The following is an 18183-nucleotide window of genomic DNA, read 5'->3' on the forward strand; positions in this document are numbered from 1 at the left end:
TGAAGACCGAGAGGTCCGACCGATAAATCTTAGCCAAGACCGAGAAGTCCGACTGAGGTTTTTCAGCCACGAACGAGAGGTCCGACCAATGTTCTTCATCTAAGACCGAGAGGTCTGATCGATTATTTTTACATCTGACCGAGAAGTTAGATCTATGACCGAGGAGTCTCATACCTGACCGAGATCTCTTGAACCTAGGACCAATGACTTCCACCCAAGACTGAGGCGTTCGATCAAGAATTCTCCTAACCTAGGATCGATGACCCTTAGCCCCCGATCGAGAAAACGAACGATTACCTAGGACACCGGTTCTAAGGCATGTTTGAACCCTCTTTTCAAATTCTAAAATTATTTTAGTAATTTTGGAACATTAAACCATTTTCTAAAAATCTTGAAAAATTAGAAAATGATTTCAAAATATTTTTGGAATATTTCCACAAAAACAATATTTTTATAAAGACCTATTTAGAATTTATGTTTAAACCCTAATACCTCCATTTTTTTAAAATCCCGAAAATTTATACATATTAATCACTTATACCATCCTCCACTTATCTCCATTAGAAGATGTCAAATTTCACATACCTCATATGCCACCTATCTCCATTAAATGAGACATGTATCACCTAGACATGAAAGACACCTATAATTCATAGACATGAAAGACAACTATAATTTATATCAAGTCTTTTATTCTTTTATTTTCTTACTTTTAAATTTAGATATTACAATCTTACCTCCTTAAAAAAAGTTTGGTCTTCCAAACTTGATTTATCTTCTAAATAATTGTGGATACTTGTCTTTCATGTCTTCTTCAAGTTTCCATGTAACTTTTCTTTTAGTATGATTACTCCACTTAACTTTAACATATTTAATGGTTTGTCAACGGAGAACATGTTCTTTTCTATCCACAATTCGTATCGGATTCTCCTCATAGTTTAATGTTTCCTCAAGTTGTAGCGGAGTGTATTCATTCACATGATCAATATTCTGAACATATTTTCTTAACAAGGATACATGAAAGAAATTGTGTACTTCTGCCAAAGGTGGATGTAGCGCTATCTCATAAGCAACATCCTTAACTTTCTTTAATATTTCAAACGGTCCTACAAATCGATGAATCAATTTTCCACGTTTTCCAAATCGCATAACACCATTCATTGAAGATATATTTAGAAACACATTATCTCCAATATTAAAATGGAGACTAGGATTTCCCTTCCGTCTGTGATGTAGGATGGAATAGACTTCAATTATACTTATGGGGTGGTAGGCTTAGTAGGGCTTGAACCTACAATATCACCGTTATGAGCGGTACATTTCAACCAATTAAACTTTGGCTTATTTCATCATCATCTAATAGTTCTCAAATAGGTTCATTCAATGATATAAAATCGAGCAATGCTCTAGCGACTAACTAAAGTGCCCCCCTGAACCGCTCAAAATGGTTGCCTATTACACCAACAAGCAAACAAGACTACTCAGTAGAAGAACATTGAACTACTGACGTTGTCGAGAGTGGTGAACGACATTTGCGACCATTGCTTCGTATGAAGTCATTTGTATACAATTTTCACAACTGATTAATCAACTATTAAGATGAAATGAAACCACTATTTGTCATTGTAAATCCATCTCGAACTTCCTCGTCTTGTCTGCTTCATCTCTAGTCGTAAAAAAATTAGCGAGCTCTAAGAACTTGACTCGATATTCTAACACTATCATTGCTCCTTGTTCAAGTTTTACAAACTCTACCTCCTTTTGTTGACGAGTACTGGTGGGAAAATATTTATCATAGAACAAATCATTAAACTTGTTCTATGACATTGCAATAACATTTTGCTTGTGTGTCCTCTTCTCAGCTTTCCACCAATCACGCGTATTTCCTTGTAGTTGATAGACAATGAATAATATTTCTTCTTTATCATCACATTCTATCACTTTAAGCATCATCTCCATTTCCTCCAATCATTTCTCGGCCTCTAAAGGATTCATTTTCCCTTCAAAAACTGGTGGAGCTAACTTTTTGAATTCCTTGAAATTCTTATGTAATGCACGCTTTTTTTATTGGTGGTGTTGTTCCACTCCAATATTCTCCTTAGAGAATTGTACCTTCATGTCTTGATATATGGTTATTCCTCTTTCTTTCCTTTGAGGAAGATTTACAATTAACTCATCATCTTCCATACCTATCATAATAAAATCACTCATCAACTTGATATTCTATATAATTTGTATATCTTTTACCATACTTCTTTTAGAACTAAACTCTTAACATTTGAGTTAAACATTATGCTCTGATACCACAAAAGTTGTCACGCCCCGAACCAAAACAATTGAGGCATGTAGTCGCCGCATGTCAATCCAAACATAACATGCTATGCTAAACAAAATTATCTTTATAAACATTTTTCATAATATAGAAATATTGTCATTAATACCAAACCTTAAACATTTAAAATGTCTATTGTCACTTCATCTTTAATTCAAAATAGATGATGACAAATCACATTCTTGCAAAAATTATATTTTCTTATTTACACTCTCTATATATCTATACTTATACAAAATAGAGAGTTAACCTTCCTTACATGCCAGTCTATATATATGTCGTCTTTTTTCCAATAGTTCTCTTAACTAATCCCTGTTCTTATCTGAAATGAATCCATTTAAATGAATGAACTAAACATGCCTAGTAAGAAAATAAAAAAGCTGGATAAAAAATCATATATATACTTATAGAAAACCAACTTTTAAACAAATATAAATATATTTTTATCACAAAATCATATATACTTTATAATAACTCTGAGATCAAGATAATGACTGTAATATCATAATAACTTAATAATAAATCATCTATCAAGACATGAAGGTCTTGCATAGACATCTACCAAGACATAAAGGTCTTGCGTAGACGCATTAGCCATCAACCAAAACACGATGGTCTTGTATTGACGCATTAACCAATATAAGCGGCACTCGAGACACAAATAGTCCATTATTAGTTAAACAAGTACATATTAATAAAAATAATAGCTCAATAATTATAAATATTTAAAGCCTCATTTTCAAGTCCAAATATACCTCATTTCATTTCTTTGTCAAAATAAGAAGCCATATCAAACAGTTTGAAAACTATTTATCACAAATCATCATTTTATCACACTATTTCAAAACCATTTCATAAACTTTTTACGAACAGTTTTAAAACTAGTATATCTAAAATATCTCAAAACGTTTTACCAAACTGTTTCGATACTAGTTTATCAAAATATCTTAAAACCTTTTACCAAATTGTTTCAAAACTAGTTTATAAAAAAATATCTCAAAATCTTTTACCAAACTGTTTCAAAACTAGTTTATAAAAATATCTTAAAACCTTTTACCAAACTGTTTCAAAACTAGTTTATAAAAAATATCTCAAAATCAATTTATCAAAAACTTTCTCAAAATCCTTTTAATAACCACCATTTTAACAAACTATTCTAATATCCTTTCATAACCCATTGTTTTAACCAACTATATTTAAATTCGTGATCCATATTTTTAGAAATCCATATTATATAAATATACTTTTACTTCAAAATAATACCATAATATTGCAGTATTCTAAAATTTATTAAAATATATATATATATATATAAATATATATATAAAATATATATATATATATATAAAATATGACATACTAGAATAATCTTGACAATAATGTATAAGGAATGATTTGTCACTTTTTAATTGGATTAAAAATCTTAAAAACAATTCTTCTATTAAATTCTCAATCCACTATGAATTGTGACACATCATTACCTATACATTTTTGTTAAAGGTTTTTAATATATATATATATATATATATATATAAAATATATATATATAAACTAAAACGGTAGAAGATTTAATTTAATTACCTTAATTCCACTAAATTTTCCTTCTTTCTCTCCAATCCAATAAAAAAAAACTTACGCATTTGTCTTCTCTCTAATTTAGAAGCAAAATGATACGGTTCCTTTATTACTTATTAGTTTACATGAGAGAGGTTACTAATTTGGAGCTTAGTCAAAGAAAATTTCTCATTTGAATTATAATGTTAATGTTGGGTAAATTTTATGTCTTTTATTCTTTTGGTTTAATCAAAGTTAGAGTTGGTCTAATTTTGATCTTGGACTCATTTTAGATTTTTCCCACTTTTAAATTTTTGAATGAAATGACATTAACTAATAAATAATGAAAATTATATATATATATATAAACTCAACGAAGTTGTAGAGAATGTAAATCTAAAAATCTGATGCGGCATGTCATATGAGTGGAAGAGAGTAAAAATAAAAATGTCACATTTCGGGTTTAGAAATATCCCGAAAAGTCCCAAAAAGTCTCATTTTGGGACCCGAAATGTCCCAAAATATGCCACTAATCAGATATACCCAAAGTTGTTAAAATCGCAAGTCAACTCGTAAACTCGTTCGAGTTTGCGAATCGACTAAACAAAAACGAGTCAAGAGTCAAAGAAACTCGTTTAGAAACAAAATCTTATTAAAGTAACGATTTAACTCGTTCAAATCGATAAACGCGATAAAATTATTGTTATCGGACGATTTTAATAAGATTCTTTCGAAATTGAATCGATTTAAGATAGAGAGTAATGATTGTCATTATTAACTTTGGAATAATAATGTACGTGAGCGGATAAGGATTGCCATTATTAATGATAGAAGAATATAGTCTGTAGCCGCCACACTGGAATGTAAAATAAAGAGGGTGAATGAAAAGTATAAAGGGAGAAATTAAGGTTTTTAAATTAATAATATATTTTTTTAAATAATATATATATATATTATTCTAACTTTATTTAGTTATCAATTATTTTAATATATATATATATATATATTCATAAATATAAATATGAGTAATTTTAAATAAAATTTAGGTGAAAATTTGGAATAAATAATATATTTATATTATAAAATTTAAATTTGTTAAATATTTTAAAATAAATTAATTTTTGTATTGTTTTTTTTATATATAAATTGAATATATATTATTTTAAAAATTATATTTTTTTATTATTAATTTAAATATATATTAATTTATGTAAATTTTTACAATTTTGAGTAAAATTTAAATTTTACGAATTTACCCGTGTAAATCCGTTTTAAGTAAATTCTCAATTTTAACCGCTGTACTTCTAAGACTTCCACTTATATCCATAAAATCGTTTTAAGTAAATTCTCAATTTTAACCATTGTACTTCTAAGACTTCCACTTATATCCATTATAATATGTCATATGTCATGTATCTCTTATGCCACCTTTCTCTATTAAATAAGACATATGCCACTTATCTCCATGAGTACATGTTTCACCTAACATGAAAGAAACATATAATTCCTATGAAGTCTTTTATTCATTTATTTTTTTACTTTTAAATTTAGATATTACAATTTTTGTTGACCAAATCATGATCTCTCATCTTCTATCCCTCATGTAACGATCTGCCTTTAGTATAAGAATTAATATCACATTTAATTCTACAGTTATGCAAAATTAAGTTAGTATTTACGTTTCTTGTTTTCAGCATTTTTATAGGCGTAGTTTATTTCTTTTGCTGTAATCTGTTTTATCTTTATCTTTTGACAATCAGAAATCTCTCTTCATCTGTTTATTTCCACACTTCATTGTTCATCATTTTCTTGCATTCCGCACAACAATTGGTATCAGAGCGGGTTAGATCCGATCAGATTATCACTTTTGTTTTCTGGCGAGAGAATGTCTTCAATGAATCTGAAAATCGAAAAATTCACAGGGCGAAACAGTTTTGGTCTATGGCAGATCAAAATGCGAGCCTTGCTTAAACAACAAGGCGTCTGGGCACCATTGTCGAAGGAAAAGGCGAAGATAGTTGCAGGTCCTGCAAAGGAGTCTTCCTCTGGTAAAATCACTGCTGAGCTTGAGGTCTTGGAAGAGAAGGCGCACTCAACAATTTTACTCTGTCTGGCTGATGAAGTGATTACTGAGGTATCAGATGAAGATACCGCAATCGGTCTGTGGTCGAAGTTAGAGGCTTTGTACATGACAAAGTCACTAACTAACAAGTTGTTATTGAAGCAACGTCTGTTCAGTCTTCGTATGCTTGAAGGTAAGTCTCTTCGTGAACATCTTGATAAGTTAAATACTATATTACTTGAATTGAGAAATATAGATGTTAAGATCGAAGATGAAGATGCTGCATTAATTCTATTGGTATCTTTACCCAACTCGTTTGAAAATTTTGTTCAATCGTTCGTTGTGGGTAAAGACTCTGTAACTCTAGAGGAAGTCCGGTCAGCACTTCATACTAGAGAACTGCGTCATAAGGCGAGCGGTGAAATTGTAGACAATCAAGCATCTGGGTTGATTGCCAACACAGTCAACTACAAAGGGTCTGGAAAGAAGAAGGATCAGAAATACAAAGCTAAGGGCCCTAATGCTAAAGACATCTGCAATTATTGTAAAGAACCTGGTCACTGGAAGAATAATTGTCCTAAGAAAAGGGGCAAATATTCTACGGCTGTGATAGCACATAAAGACAGAGACACCGACTTGGAGGAGGACATTGCCCTTGTAGCTAACGCTTCTCTACACCCTATTGATACGTGGGTGTTGGATTCAGGGTGTTCATATCATATGAGTCCGAACAAAGAATGGTTCGATACCTATGAAGATTATGATGGTGGAAACGTTGTCATGGGAAATGATGCCATATGTAAAACGGTGGGTATTGGGACTATCAAAATTCTGACTGATGATGGTAAGATACGGACCCTAACTGGCGTTCGGCATGTTCCTCAACTGAAGAAGAACTTAATATCTTTAGGCATTTTAGATGCTAAAGGTTTCAAGTTTAGCGGTGAAGAAGGAACATTGTGCATCAGTAAAGGTTCAAAAATAATACTGAAAGGTATTAAACAGAATACCTTGTATATACTACAAGGTAAGACGCTGACAGGTTCCGCTGCGGTCGCATCCAAATCTGTGAATCGACACCCTGATGTAACCAAGTTGTGGCATATGCGACTTGGACATATGGGGGAGAGGGGGATGCAAATTGTGTCCAAACGAGATCTTCTATCTGGCCACAAGGTTACCAACCTTGAGTTGTGTGAACACTGCATTTTTGGGAAAAAACAACGCCGCAAGTTCAGTAAGGGAGTTCACAAAACTAAGGGCACACTGGATTATATCCACTCTGATTGTTGGGGTCCTGCTCAAGTTGAAGGTATAGGAGGTTATAGCTATTTTGTAACATTCATAGATGATTACTCAAGGATGACCTGGTTGTATCTTCTGAGACATAAGAACGAGGTATTTAAGACATTCAAACATTGGAAGGCACTGGTGGAGAATCAAACTGGAAAGAAGGTTAAGAGGCTGCGAACAGATAATGGGCTTGAATTCTGTTCATCTGAGTTTAATGAGTTCTGCAGGGATATGGGGATTGCAAGACATCACACTGTCCGAGGTACACCACAACAGAATGGTGTTGCAGAAAGGGTGAATCAAACATTGTTAGAGAGAGTTAGAAGCATGCTCTCTAATGCGGGATTGACTAGAAAGTACTGGAGCGAGGCTGTCTTAACAGCTTGCTATCTGATAAATCGTGCACCACACACTAGGATTGATTGCAGAATCCCTTACGAGGGTATTTTCATGGGCTATGGAGATGGAGTCAAGGGATATAGAATCTGGTCATCTTATGAAGGTAGAGTAATCCTCAGCAGGGATGTCACCTTTAATGAGAAGTTTATACTTAACTCCTCTATGAAGCCATCACTTTCTGGAGAAAATAATAATACCGAGAAACAGGTGGAGCTTGAGGTGGCTCCAGTTCAAGGGACAATTGACATGACACACGATACTGATAAGCCATCTGAGGAAGTTTATCAATTTGGAGCACCTGAAAGTCAATCTGACATTGCAACACGACCTAGAAGGCAAATTAAAGCTCCTGACAGGTTAATTCATTCAATCGAGGAAAGAAAGATCTCAACTGGTCCTGGAAGTAGGACAATCAGTCCCTCTATAAATGATACTGAAGAAATGGTAAGTTATGCACTTCAGATAGCTGAAGATGTCATACATAACGAGCCATCTTCTTACAATGAAGCTGTTAATGGTGCTGATTCTGCGCAATGGATTGCTGCCATGTGTGAGGAGATGGAATCACTTCACAAGAATAATACGTGGGAGCTGGTTACTTTACCTAAGGGAAGAAGAGTCATTGGATGTAAATGGATTTTCAAAAGGAAAGATGGAACCTCTAGTGCTGAAGGGACCAGATATAAAGCACGATTAGTTGCAAAGGGATTCAGTCAAAAGGAAGGCGTAGACTACAATGAGATATTCTCACCTGTAGTCCGACACACTTCTATCAGGGTACTACTAGCTATAGTAGCACATCAGGATCTGGAACTCGAGCAATTAGACGTGAAGACGTCTTTCTTACATGGTGAGATTGAAGAGGATATACTGGTGAGTCAGCCTGAAGGATTTCTTGTTCCTGGTAAGGAAACACATGTTTGTAGTCTGAAGAAGTCTTTTTATGGACTTAAACAGTCTCCTCGACAGTGGTATAAGCGGTTTGACAATTTCATGATTGAACATGGTTACAATAGGAGTGCATATGATTGTTGTGTCTATCACAACAAAGTCAATGATGGTTCTTTGATTTATTTACTCTTGTATGTAGACGACATGTTAATCGCAGCCAAGAAGATGTCGGAGATTCAAAAGCTGAAAGACCTTCTTAGTTCTGAGTTTGATATGAAAGATCTAGGTGGAGCACGAAAAATTCTGGGCATGGAAATAGTAAGAGATCGAGTTAAAAAGAAGCTATTTCTTTCACAGAAGAGTTAAATTTTGAAAATGTTGTCTCGTTTTGGGATGAGTACAGCAAATGCTCTCAATACTCCTGCTGCTATTACTGATCATTTGTCTGCATTCGCACCCCAGTCTGAAGCTGAGAAGTTATACATGTCTAATGTACCGTATGCTAGTGCGGTGGGTAGTTTAATGTATGCCATGGTATGCACTAGACCTGATATTGCGTATTCAGTTAGTGTTGTTAGCAGGTTTATGTCTCGACCTGGTAAGGAACACTGGCAAGCGGTAAAGAGAATATTTCGCTATCTGAGAGGCACATCCGATGTTGGTCTCATTTATGGGAGTAATAACCAGTGTCTCGTAACTGGTTATTCTGACTCAGATTATGCTGCAGATATCGATGGTAGAAGATCAATGACTGGTTATGTTTACACCCTTGGTGACTCTGTGGTTAGTTGGAAGGCAACATTACAGTCGACGGTGACGTTGTCCACTACCGAGGCTGAGTATATGGCGCTAACTGAAACAGCCAAGGAAGGTATATGGTTGAAAGGATTAATCAGTGACCTTGGTATCCATCATGATCAGGCAATTGTTTTTTGTGATAGCTTAAGTGCTATTTGTTTGGCCAAAGATCAAGTGCATCATGATAGAACCAAACATATTGATGTTCGTTATCATTTTCTTCGTACTGAGAAGAGAATCAAAGTGAAGAAGATCAGCACACATCATAATCCTGCTGACATGTTCACGAAGCCGGTTCCACTTAACAAATTCACCCATTGTTTGGACCTGCTAAATGTTGACAGTTGGAAGTAGTTTGATCAGGCTCTTCTTGTTGGGTGATACTAAGGCAATGTGGAGATTTGTAACGATCTGCCTTTATTATAAGAATTAATATCACATTTAATTCTACAGTTATGCAAAATTAAGTTAGTATTTACGTTTCTTGTTTTCAGCATTTTTATAGGCGTAGTTTATTTCTTTTGCTGTAATCTGTTTTATATCTTTTGACAATCAGAAATCTCTCTTCATCTGTTTATTTCCACACTTCATTGTTCATCATTTTCTTGCATTCCGCACAACACCTCATGTATTAATTCACTACTAAAAAATTTCTTCATTTTCATAGAGCGATTTCTGAATCTGAGACTAATGGTTGAAGATCATGGTCTAGATCCAAGTGAACTTTTCAAAGCTTCAAGCTCATCGGTCAGACTCTAATCATTTTACTAAATAAAAACAAAATTATTTTAATATTAATTTTCAAAATTTTAATAAAAAAATCTTCTTACTCAACCACATTTTCCATTAGTCTACATGTATTTATTACATCTATAAACAATATTATCTTGTTCTGTTTTCAATGATCAAATCAATGTCTCTCAACTTCTATCCTTCAAGTATTAATTCACCACCAACATTTCCTTCATTTTCATCGAGCAAACTCTGAATCAGAATCAGAATCTAATGGCTCAAGATCATGGTCTTGATCCAAGTGAGCTTTTCAAAGCTCAAGCTCACATATACAAACACATATTCAACTATGCAAACTCCATGTGCTTAGCCACCGCCCTTCAACTAAACATACCAGACATAATCGTCCATCACAAAAACCCAATAACCCTCCAACACTTATCTTCATCCCTCCACCTCCCACCGGAAAAAACCACCTCCCTCCAACGTCTCATGCGTCTCCTAGTCCACTCAGGTTTCTTCTCCAAAACCAAATTCAACGATCAAGAATCCTACTTACCAACTCCTTCTTCAATCCTCTTAACTAAAAATGGAATCCCAAGTTTACTTCCGTTTGTTCAGGGAATGGTTGATCCGGTCATGGTGAATCCATGGATGAGACTTGGGGATTGGTTTAAGGGAGAGGAGACAACACCGTTTGAGATTGCTAATGGAAGTACCATGTGGGATTATTGTGATAAAGACCCTGTTTTTAATAAGAAGTTTAATGAAGCTATGGCAAGTGATTCTATGATGATGTCGATGGTTGTGGGGAAATCTGAATCGGTTTTTTGTGGGATTAATTCTGTGGTTGATGTTGGTGGGGGAACTGGGGTTGTTGCAAAGATTATACTTGAGGCTTTTCCAAATATGAAATGTATTGTTTTTGATTTGCCTCATGTTGTTGAAGGATTAATTCAGACTGAGAAGATGATGTTTGTTGGAGGTGATATGTTTCAATCCTTTCCTTCTGCAGATGCCATTCTTTTCAAGGTATGTTATCGGTCACTTTCTAGAGCTTGATAAGCTGGATCTTAGTTAGGTTTTTATTTTTGAATAAAAAGGGAAAATAGTGGAGGTGCAAATCACTATTTGTTTATCTAAGTGAGTTTCCATCCTCACATAGTAACCCATTAAATAAAATAAAGAAACATTTTTAATACTTTTTAAAGAAACATTTCTAATACTTTTTAAACATTAAAATGTCTGGCCTAGAGTTCTACCAACACCAAAATTTAAATTTTTTATCGGTCAAAATCCACTTTATTTTAATTTGGGGCAGCCCAAAACTCGGGACCGACTATGTTTTCATTCATATAAATTTTGTTTATTTATTAATGACTTACAAACAGATTAAGTTATATAAGTCATTAAGTGAATCCAAAATAATAGAATAAAACCAAAAGATTTATTAGACCAAGGATTACAACTTAAAATAGAAACTGATTTTTAGTTTAGAAGAAAAATTGTAAACAAAATATAGGTGACATTGATATCATATAAATTACTCTTATTTATTTTAGTGAGTTCTGAATTATATAGAATTTGTTTATTTAATATCAACTTACAAACGGGTTAAGTTTATCAATTTACTAATGGTGAATCCAAACAAAATCAGATAAAACCAAAAGATTTGGAACAATGATTATATCAATAACCAATGTCAGTCCTCGAGAATTAGGTTGCCTAGTCCACTTGATTAACGTAAAAAATATTTTGAGTGAGATTTGAACTATAATCAAGTAAATTATTGTATTTTTATCTTAAAAAATTATGCTAAACATGTTTTTGTTAAATAAATAGTAAATTTAATTAAAATTTTCAATTTTTTAAAATAAATGGGCTGCCTCCTGGGCTGGGCTCCCTAACTCGTAAACTTGCGGGACTTACCGACCGCCATGTCTACATACTTTAAATAGAACTAATTTTTAGTTAACAAAAAATAAATTGTTATAAGAAAGTTATGAATATATTACATCATAATCTAACGTATGGATGATATACTTTTCATTTATTATCAAGTTATGTTTCAAACTTAGAATAGATCCAAACTTCAAAAAGTGATTTGCAAAAATATATACTTTTGTTTGTTATATCATGAACATGATGACTTTTTTGGATCTCTTTTTGTTCATATGTAGTGTAAATTTTGTTGGTTCGTTTGATATCATATTTATCTAGATTAGATTATGATCTAAATTATTATAATTATTTCTTTTTTAATTATAGATTTTTTTGGAATCACGATCAACATTAATTTTTTATTTTATTTTTGTAATAGTTGGAGTAAGTTATACTCTTAAAGTTATTGCCTAATTGATGAATTGTAGTGTGTCCTACATAATTGGAGCGACGAGAATTGTGTAAAGATATTGAAAAAATGTAGAGAAGCCATTCCAAGCAAAGACAAGGGAGGCAAGGTAATTATCATTGACATGGTTGTAGACGAAGAAAATGATGAATTTGAAATAACCGAGGCAAAACTCATCTTCGACATGATAATGATGGTGTTATTGACGGGAAGAGAAAGAAACAAGAAGGAATGGGAGAAGATCTTCTTAGAGGCCGGTTTTAGTCACTATAAGATTTCATCGTTATTTGGTTTAAGGTCTCTTATCGAAGTTTACCCTTAAAAATGTTTTGAATACCTATCTTAAACTTTTAGTTGATTGAATAATAAAATCATGCTTAAACAAAGGGATTATACTCATTCCCAAAATTAAGGCTTAAATTAATAAAAATTTGAGAAAAAAAAAATGTTAAAAGGGCAAATTGAGATCATCATGAGAAGTTCGTTCAATTGGAGAAGCAAACACAAAGAGTAAAAGAAACTTCCTTACTCCATCATTTGCTCAAAAGGAAAGCAAACCAACACTTAGAAGCATGGAGAACATGTGTCTTTCCATTTGGGTATCCAAACCAATTATAAATACACACAATAGTTAACAAACAAACATAAAACAGTTACAAAAAATGGAGATTAAGGTTGCTAACGAAACCAGGATTCTCGAAGAACATGAACACCCACTTCTTCATCTTCAAGACGAAAACTCCCAAGAAGAAAAAACACTCGTACAAAGAGCCATTAGCCAGACATTTCAAAGCACAGCCCATCTAGCCAAGCTATTACCAACGGGCACAGTTCTTGCCTTTCAGCTTCTCTCGCCAATTTTCACGAACCAAGGCCAGTGCGATTCAGTCAGCCGGTCCACAACTTTGTTTCTGGTCTCAATCTGCGGTCTTTCATGTCTACTACTCACCTTTACCGACAGTTTCAAGGACAAAAATGGAAACGTTTGCTATGGGCTAGCCACTTACCGTGGGCTATGGGTCATTGATGGCTCGGCTACTCTCCCAACAGAAGAATCTTCGAAGTATCGAATCAAACTCATAGATTTCATGCACGCCTTCATGTCGATCATGGTTTTCGCGGCAATTGCACTTTTCGATCAGAATGTTGTTAACTGCTTTTACCCGACACCTTCAAGGGAAGCAACTGAGTTACTTACACAACTTCCTGTCGGAATTGGGGTCGTTTGCAGCATGTTGTTCGTCGTTTTCCCAACTGAACGTCACGGGATTGGCTTTCCCTTGACTACTGCGAATTAGTCACACTTTTTACAACTTGATTGATCGGCAATCGAGTTACTTGAAAAAAAAAGAATAAATTTTATCACTCTCCGGTTGTCTTGTGTATAGATATTGTGTAAAGCAAAAAGAATGATAGATAGCCAGATAAACAATGTCAAAATTTCAGTTCATTGAACATTCAAATCTGTTTAGCAATGGTGAAGATCATATGTAAGAAATCATAAACTCAGTTGCAGGCTTGATTGAATTAAAACCCTAGTCTCGTATCATAAACTCAGTTACAAGTTCGATTCACACGTAAATAAGCTTGATTGAACTTGAAGTAAAACCCTGATCAATTCCCACTGAAGTCATCTTGATCGAACGAAAACCCTGGTCTCATATCATAAACTCAGTTACAAATCAGCTTGATTGAAGTATAACCCTAGTCTCATATCATAAACTCAGTTACATTATCAATTCCCACTTAAATCAACAAGTAAAACCCTGGTCTAATATCATAAACTCAGTTTACATACTCTGAAATTTCCTGCAACTTGCTAGTATCCGAGATTACTTCAACTACAGCCTTCCATGTCAGTTCGTTAGGAACACATCCATCGACAACCATTTCGTCGATAATGGACATTGCTTTATGCAGGTCTCCTTTCTTACACAAACTACTAACGAGAGAATCAAAACTTTTTCCCTCCACAGAAATACCTCTAGTTCGCAAATTTAGATACAATCGAGATGCTCGATCTAAATCTCCATCAGCCAAGAGTCCTTGCAGTACTGTATTGTGAATCTTAACATTAAGATTCCAAGTTACCCGATTTGGGGTGATTCCATCTAGAATCATCTCGTCTAGGAAATTTGCAGCTTCTTGGAACTTATTAACATTTGTAAAGCTATTAATGATTTTCGAATAAATTCCTGCATCTGGCTTAACTCCTTGAAGTTTCATTCTATCCAGAATCTCAACTGCTTCCTGAAGTTTTCCTTCTTTACAGAGTCCATTAAGTAAAGTACTGTATGTTACCATGTTTGGCTTAATGTTTTTACTCCGCATTTCTTCGAACACCTTCAGGGCGTGCGAAGTTCTTCCGTTCTTGCAAAGTCCATCCATGAAAGCGCTGTAAGTGAATACGTTTGGCTCGATACCTTTGCTTTTCATTTCTTCAAGCAATTCAATTGACTCATTTGGATTATCAGATTGTGATAAACCATTAATTAAAGAAGTGTATGTAACAACAGAAGGTGAACATCCTTTCGAATCCATTTCCTTGAAGAGTTTCTTTGCTTCGATTACATTCCCATATTTACATAAGGCGTTGATTAATGTGCCGTAAGTATAAGAATCTGGATTGAATCCGCGAATGGGCATCTCATTGAAAACTTGAAGAGCAGCTTCCATTGTTCCACGATCCTTACAAAGAGCCTTAATCAGGACATTGAGAGAAACAATGTTTGTTTTAATACCGGTTTGTTTCATATACTTGTAAAACCTTAGAGCCATCTTTGTCTGGTTTTCATCAACAAGAATGGAGAGAACAGTAGTGTAAGATTTCTCTGTTGGTTCGCAATCGAATTCCTTCATCTTCTGAAAAATTCTTATTGCCTCAAGGGGTTTGTGAATCCTTCCATACCCTCTACAAATTGAAAGAAATAAATCATCTGTAATCATACATTTTTCATCCTTCATCCTCTTCAATAAATCCTCAGCCGCTTTGAACTGATTAGCAGATACAAACCTAGAGATCATGATCCCAAACGTGGTGTGATCGTGTCTGAATCCATTACTATACTCACCTGTTGCAGAGTCGAATACAAGAATTGCCTTTTTCAAATCTTTCTCTGCTCGAATCAATTTCCCAACAAAGGAAGGAGTGATTTCTTTAGGCCACTTCATCACTTCAGTTACTTTTCCCAACAAAGAATACTAACCTAGAAATGTATAATCATTTAAATCTAAACCCAAATTGAAGATCATGAATTGAATTGACATTATAAACATTCAAGTGAAAGTGACGGATAAATGAAGGGACTATGAACAGTTTCTTTATCATATTCTTACCTGGTTGTTCGATGAAGCTGCCCGTGAGGAAAGCGATGAAATTGACAGCTGCCCGTTAGGAAAGCGATGAAATTGACAGCTGCCGGACGGTCGCCGGTTAACGGGAAGATGCCGGAGTCTGGTTGAGAAAAAAATCGGCGGCTTTCTAGAGAAGAAAGGGAAGCGGGAGAAAAAGAAAGAGGTTTACACCTCAACTCCACGTGGCATGTTATGATTAGGTGGTGTATGAGTACAAAGTATAACAACATAAGTCCCTGAACTTTTAGGGATTTTTAACTTGAGACTTATGATATAGGAAAGTTCAAAAGGGGTTCATTTTGTTTTATCATTGGCAAATTTCATAAATTACTTAATTTTTATTATATATATATATATATATATATATATATATATATATATATATATATATATATATATATATATATATATATATATTTCAACTTCGGTTCAATAGATTTGTACACCAAAATGAGCAAATTATTGATGTCAATTTACAAAAATTTAAATTATTAAAAGATTAATTTGATCAATTTTATTTGTTAAATTTTATTTTGCTAAACAATAAAAATACCTAAAATTTGTTTTAAAATAAAAATAACAAGAATAATTAAAAAAAAAATTGTATTGTAATCGGTTAAGTAAATATTTGTATTTTTAGAAAAAGGATATTTTTTTAAGATTTTTAAGATTTATTATATTTTAATGACTGGAATCTAACATACAGTATCTATTATTTGTAATTGAAGTAGATATGTTTTCTTAAAATTTTATTATCATATTCATATGTTAATTTCAAGTCCACATTGAGTTTTGGGCTACCGGACTTTTTTTTTTCTTTTAAATTTAGTTTAAAAAATTAATAACTTATTTTTGGTAAGATTTAAACTTATAATAAATAAAAAAATAATAATTTTATCTTTAACCATTACGTTATAAAATTTTATCTTAAAAAAAACTATTAATTTAAATTAAATATCTTTTAATTATAATAAAAGGATGGTCTTGGTGGTGAGTGTGATTCCTTAGCGCAGGAGCTTGTTGGGCTTAACCCAAAACGACCCTGATCAATTTACTGTTTTAACCTTTACTAAATCGTTAATTAGGTAGTGGTGTAAAATATTATGGCTTTAATTTTTTGTTTGAACAATTTTTATTGCATTCTTAACTTTAATGCATTTTCTGAAGATTTGGAATACAAGATGTAGTTTGAGCCGAGCCGGAAAGCGGACCGGCAGTTTGAGTCGGAAGGAAGCAGCCCTAGACTCTATCCGGCCGATCATTCCGCTGGCATCTTGCATTCACGCCTCCGTTTGACTGCTGCTCTGTCATCCTAGTTTTCTCGGATACAAATTTAGTAAATTTGATTAGAAAAATTATTTTAATTTGTTTAAAAAGAGAGAGTTTGTAAATGTTATTTCAAGTACCCTCATTTGATTTATAATTGATCAAGAAAATGGATGTTGAATTTTCACATGGCATGAACTATCCCAATGTTGTTTTGAGAAAAATGCTTTCTTTTAATATGATGGTAAGGAAGTATAGTAAGGAAGTGGTCAATTGTTGTCTTCATTGAATCATTCAAATGTCACACAAGTTTCTCAACTTCTAAAAGTTGTTTTTAAAAGAGATGTGGAGGGTTTTATTTTTGAGATAATCTTTTTACACATTAGATAGACATCGTTTATAAAATAACGACAAAAACATGTACATAATGGAGAAAACGAATTGCCTTAAAATACAGTAACAAAATCTTTAAAAACATAATTGTCCGTTAAATGTTAAGAAAAGATTTAATATAGACACACGATAAAAGAAAAGCCACTCGCTCTTCCGTGTTGTCACACAAGATAAGCACGTCGCCCGCCTGCTGGCCGGGCCCTCGACCTAGCGGGAGGAAGCCATTTCAGGAGTTTCGGTTCCTTTGGATCAGGACACCACAACCTTGGTTCAAGGGTGAACCAAGACCAATAAAGAAAGATTTATTTGCCCTGGGCTCAAGTTTGCCATCATTAACATGAGCATAAGAAGCTTTGCTTTGGCTTTTCATGGCCCGCCCCAAAAACGGCTCTTTATACTTGAGATAAATGAATAAAGAATAATAAAAAACACAAGATATAACGAGGTTCTGCCGACAATGCCTACATTCTCGGGGAGTCGTCCATTCTATTTATTTTTAATGAAATAATGGTCCAAGTAACCCTAGGTTTCAATGTGTCTATTTATAGGAGTACATCAAAAGCAAAAAGACTAAACTACTACTCATAAGCCCAATAAAGGCTTAAATTCCATTATAATATATAAACTCTAATAAAATATGAGCCCAAAACCCAACAATCTCCACCTTGGGCAAATACCGCGCTTAATGAGATGTGATTAATAAATTACAAATTCAACAATCTCCACCTTGACGAATTTCACGTCCCTTAGAAAATACAC

The 18183-nt window shown here is 33.6% G+C and overlaps 3 protein-coding genes across 3 annotated transcripts; 2 read left to right on the forward strand and 1 right to left on the reverse strand.

The window, feature by feature from the left end:
• Positions 1-10239: 10239 nt before the first annotated feature.
• Positions 10240-12977, forward strand: LOC124941733 (trans-resveratrol di-O-methyltransferase-like). The gene is made up of 2 exons (XM_047482081.1): positions 10240-11093; positions 12431-12977. Exons 1-2 carry the CDS (start codon positions 10335-10337, stop codon positions 12731-12733), a joined length of 1062 nt encoding a protein of 353 aa, XP_047338037.1. The 5' UTR covers positions 10240-10334; the 3' UTR covers positions 12734-12977.
• Positions 12978-13070: 93 nt separating this feature from the next.
• On the forward strand, positions 13071-13764 carry LOC124941734 (protein DMP6-like). Its single transcript, XM_047482082.1, has one exon. It carries the CDS (start codon positions 13074-13076, stop codon positions 13707-13709), a length of 636 nt encoding a protein of 211 aa, XP_047338038.1. The 5' UTR covers positions 13071-13073; the 3' UTR covers positions 13710-13764.
• A 74-nt stretch (positions 13765-13838) lies between these two features.
• On the reverse strand, positions 13839-15899 carry LOC124941731 (pentatricopeptide repeat-containing protein At5g46100). Its single transcript, XM_047482080.1, has 2 exons — positions 15748-15899; positions 13839-15617 (listed from the first exon to the last, which is right to left on the reverse strand). The coding sequence occupies exon 2, from the start codon at positions 15580-15582 to the stop codon at positions 14197-14199; it is 1386 nt and encodes a 461-aa protein (XP_047338036.1). The 5' UTR covers positions 15583-15617; positions 15748-15899; the 3' UTR covers positions 13839-14196.
• Between the last annotated feature and the right edge of the window lie 2284 nt (positions 15900-18183).

The sequence above is a fragment of the Impatiens glandulifera genome, chromosome 6, assembly GCF_907164915.1.
Source record: "Impatiens glandulifera chromosome 6, dImpGla2.1, whole genome shotgun sequence".
NCBI lineage: Eukaryota > Viridiplantae > Streptophyta > Magnoliopsida > Ericales > Balsaminaceae > Impatiens > Impatiens glandulifera.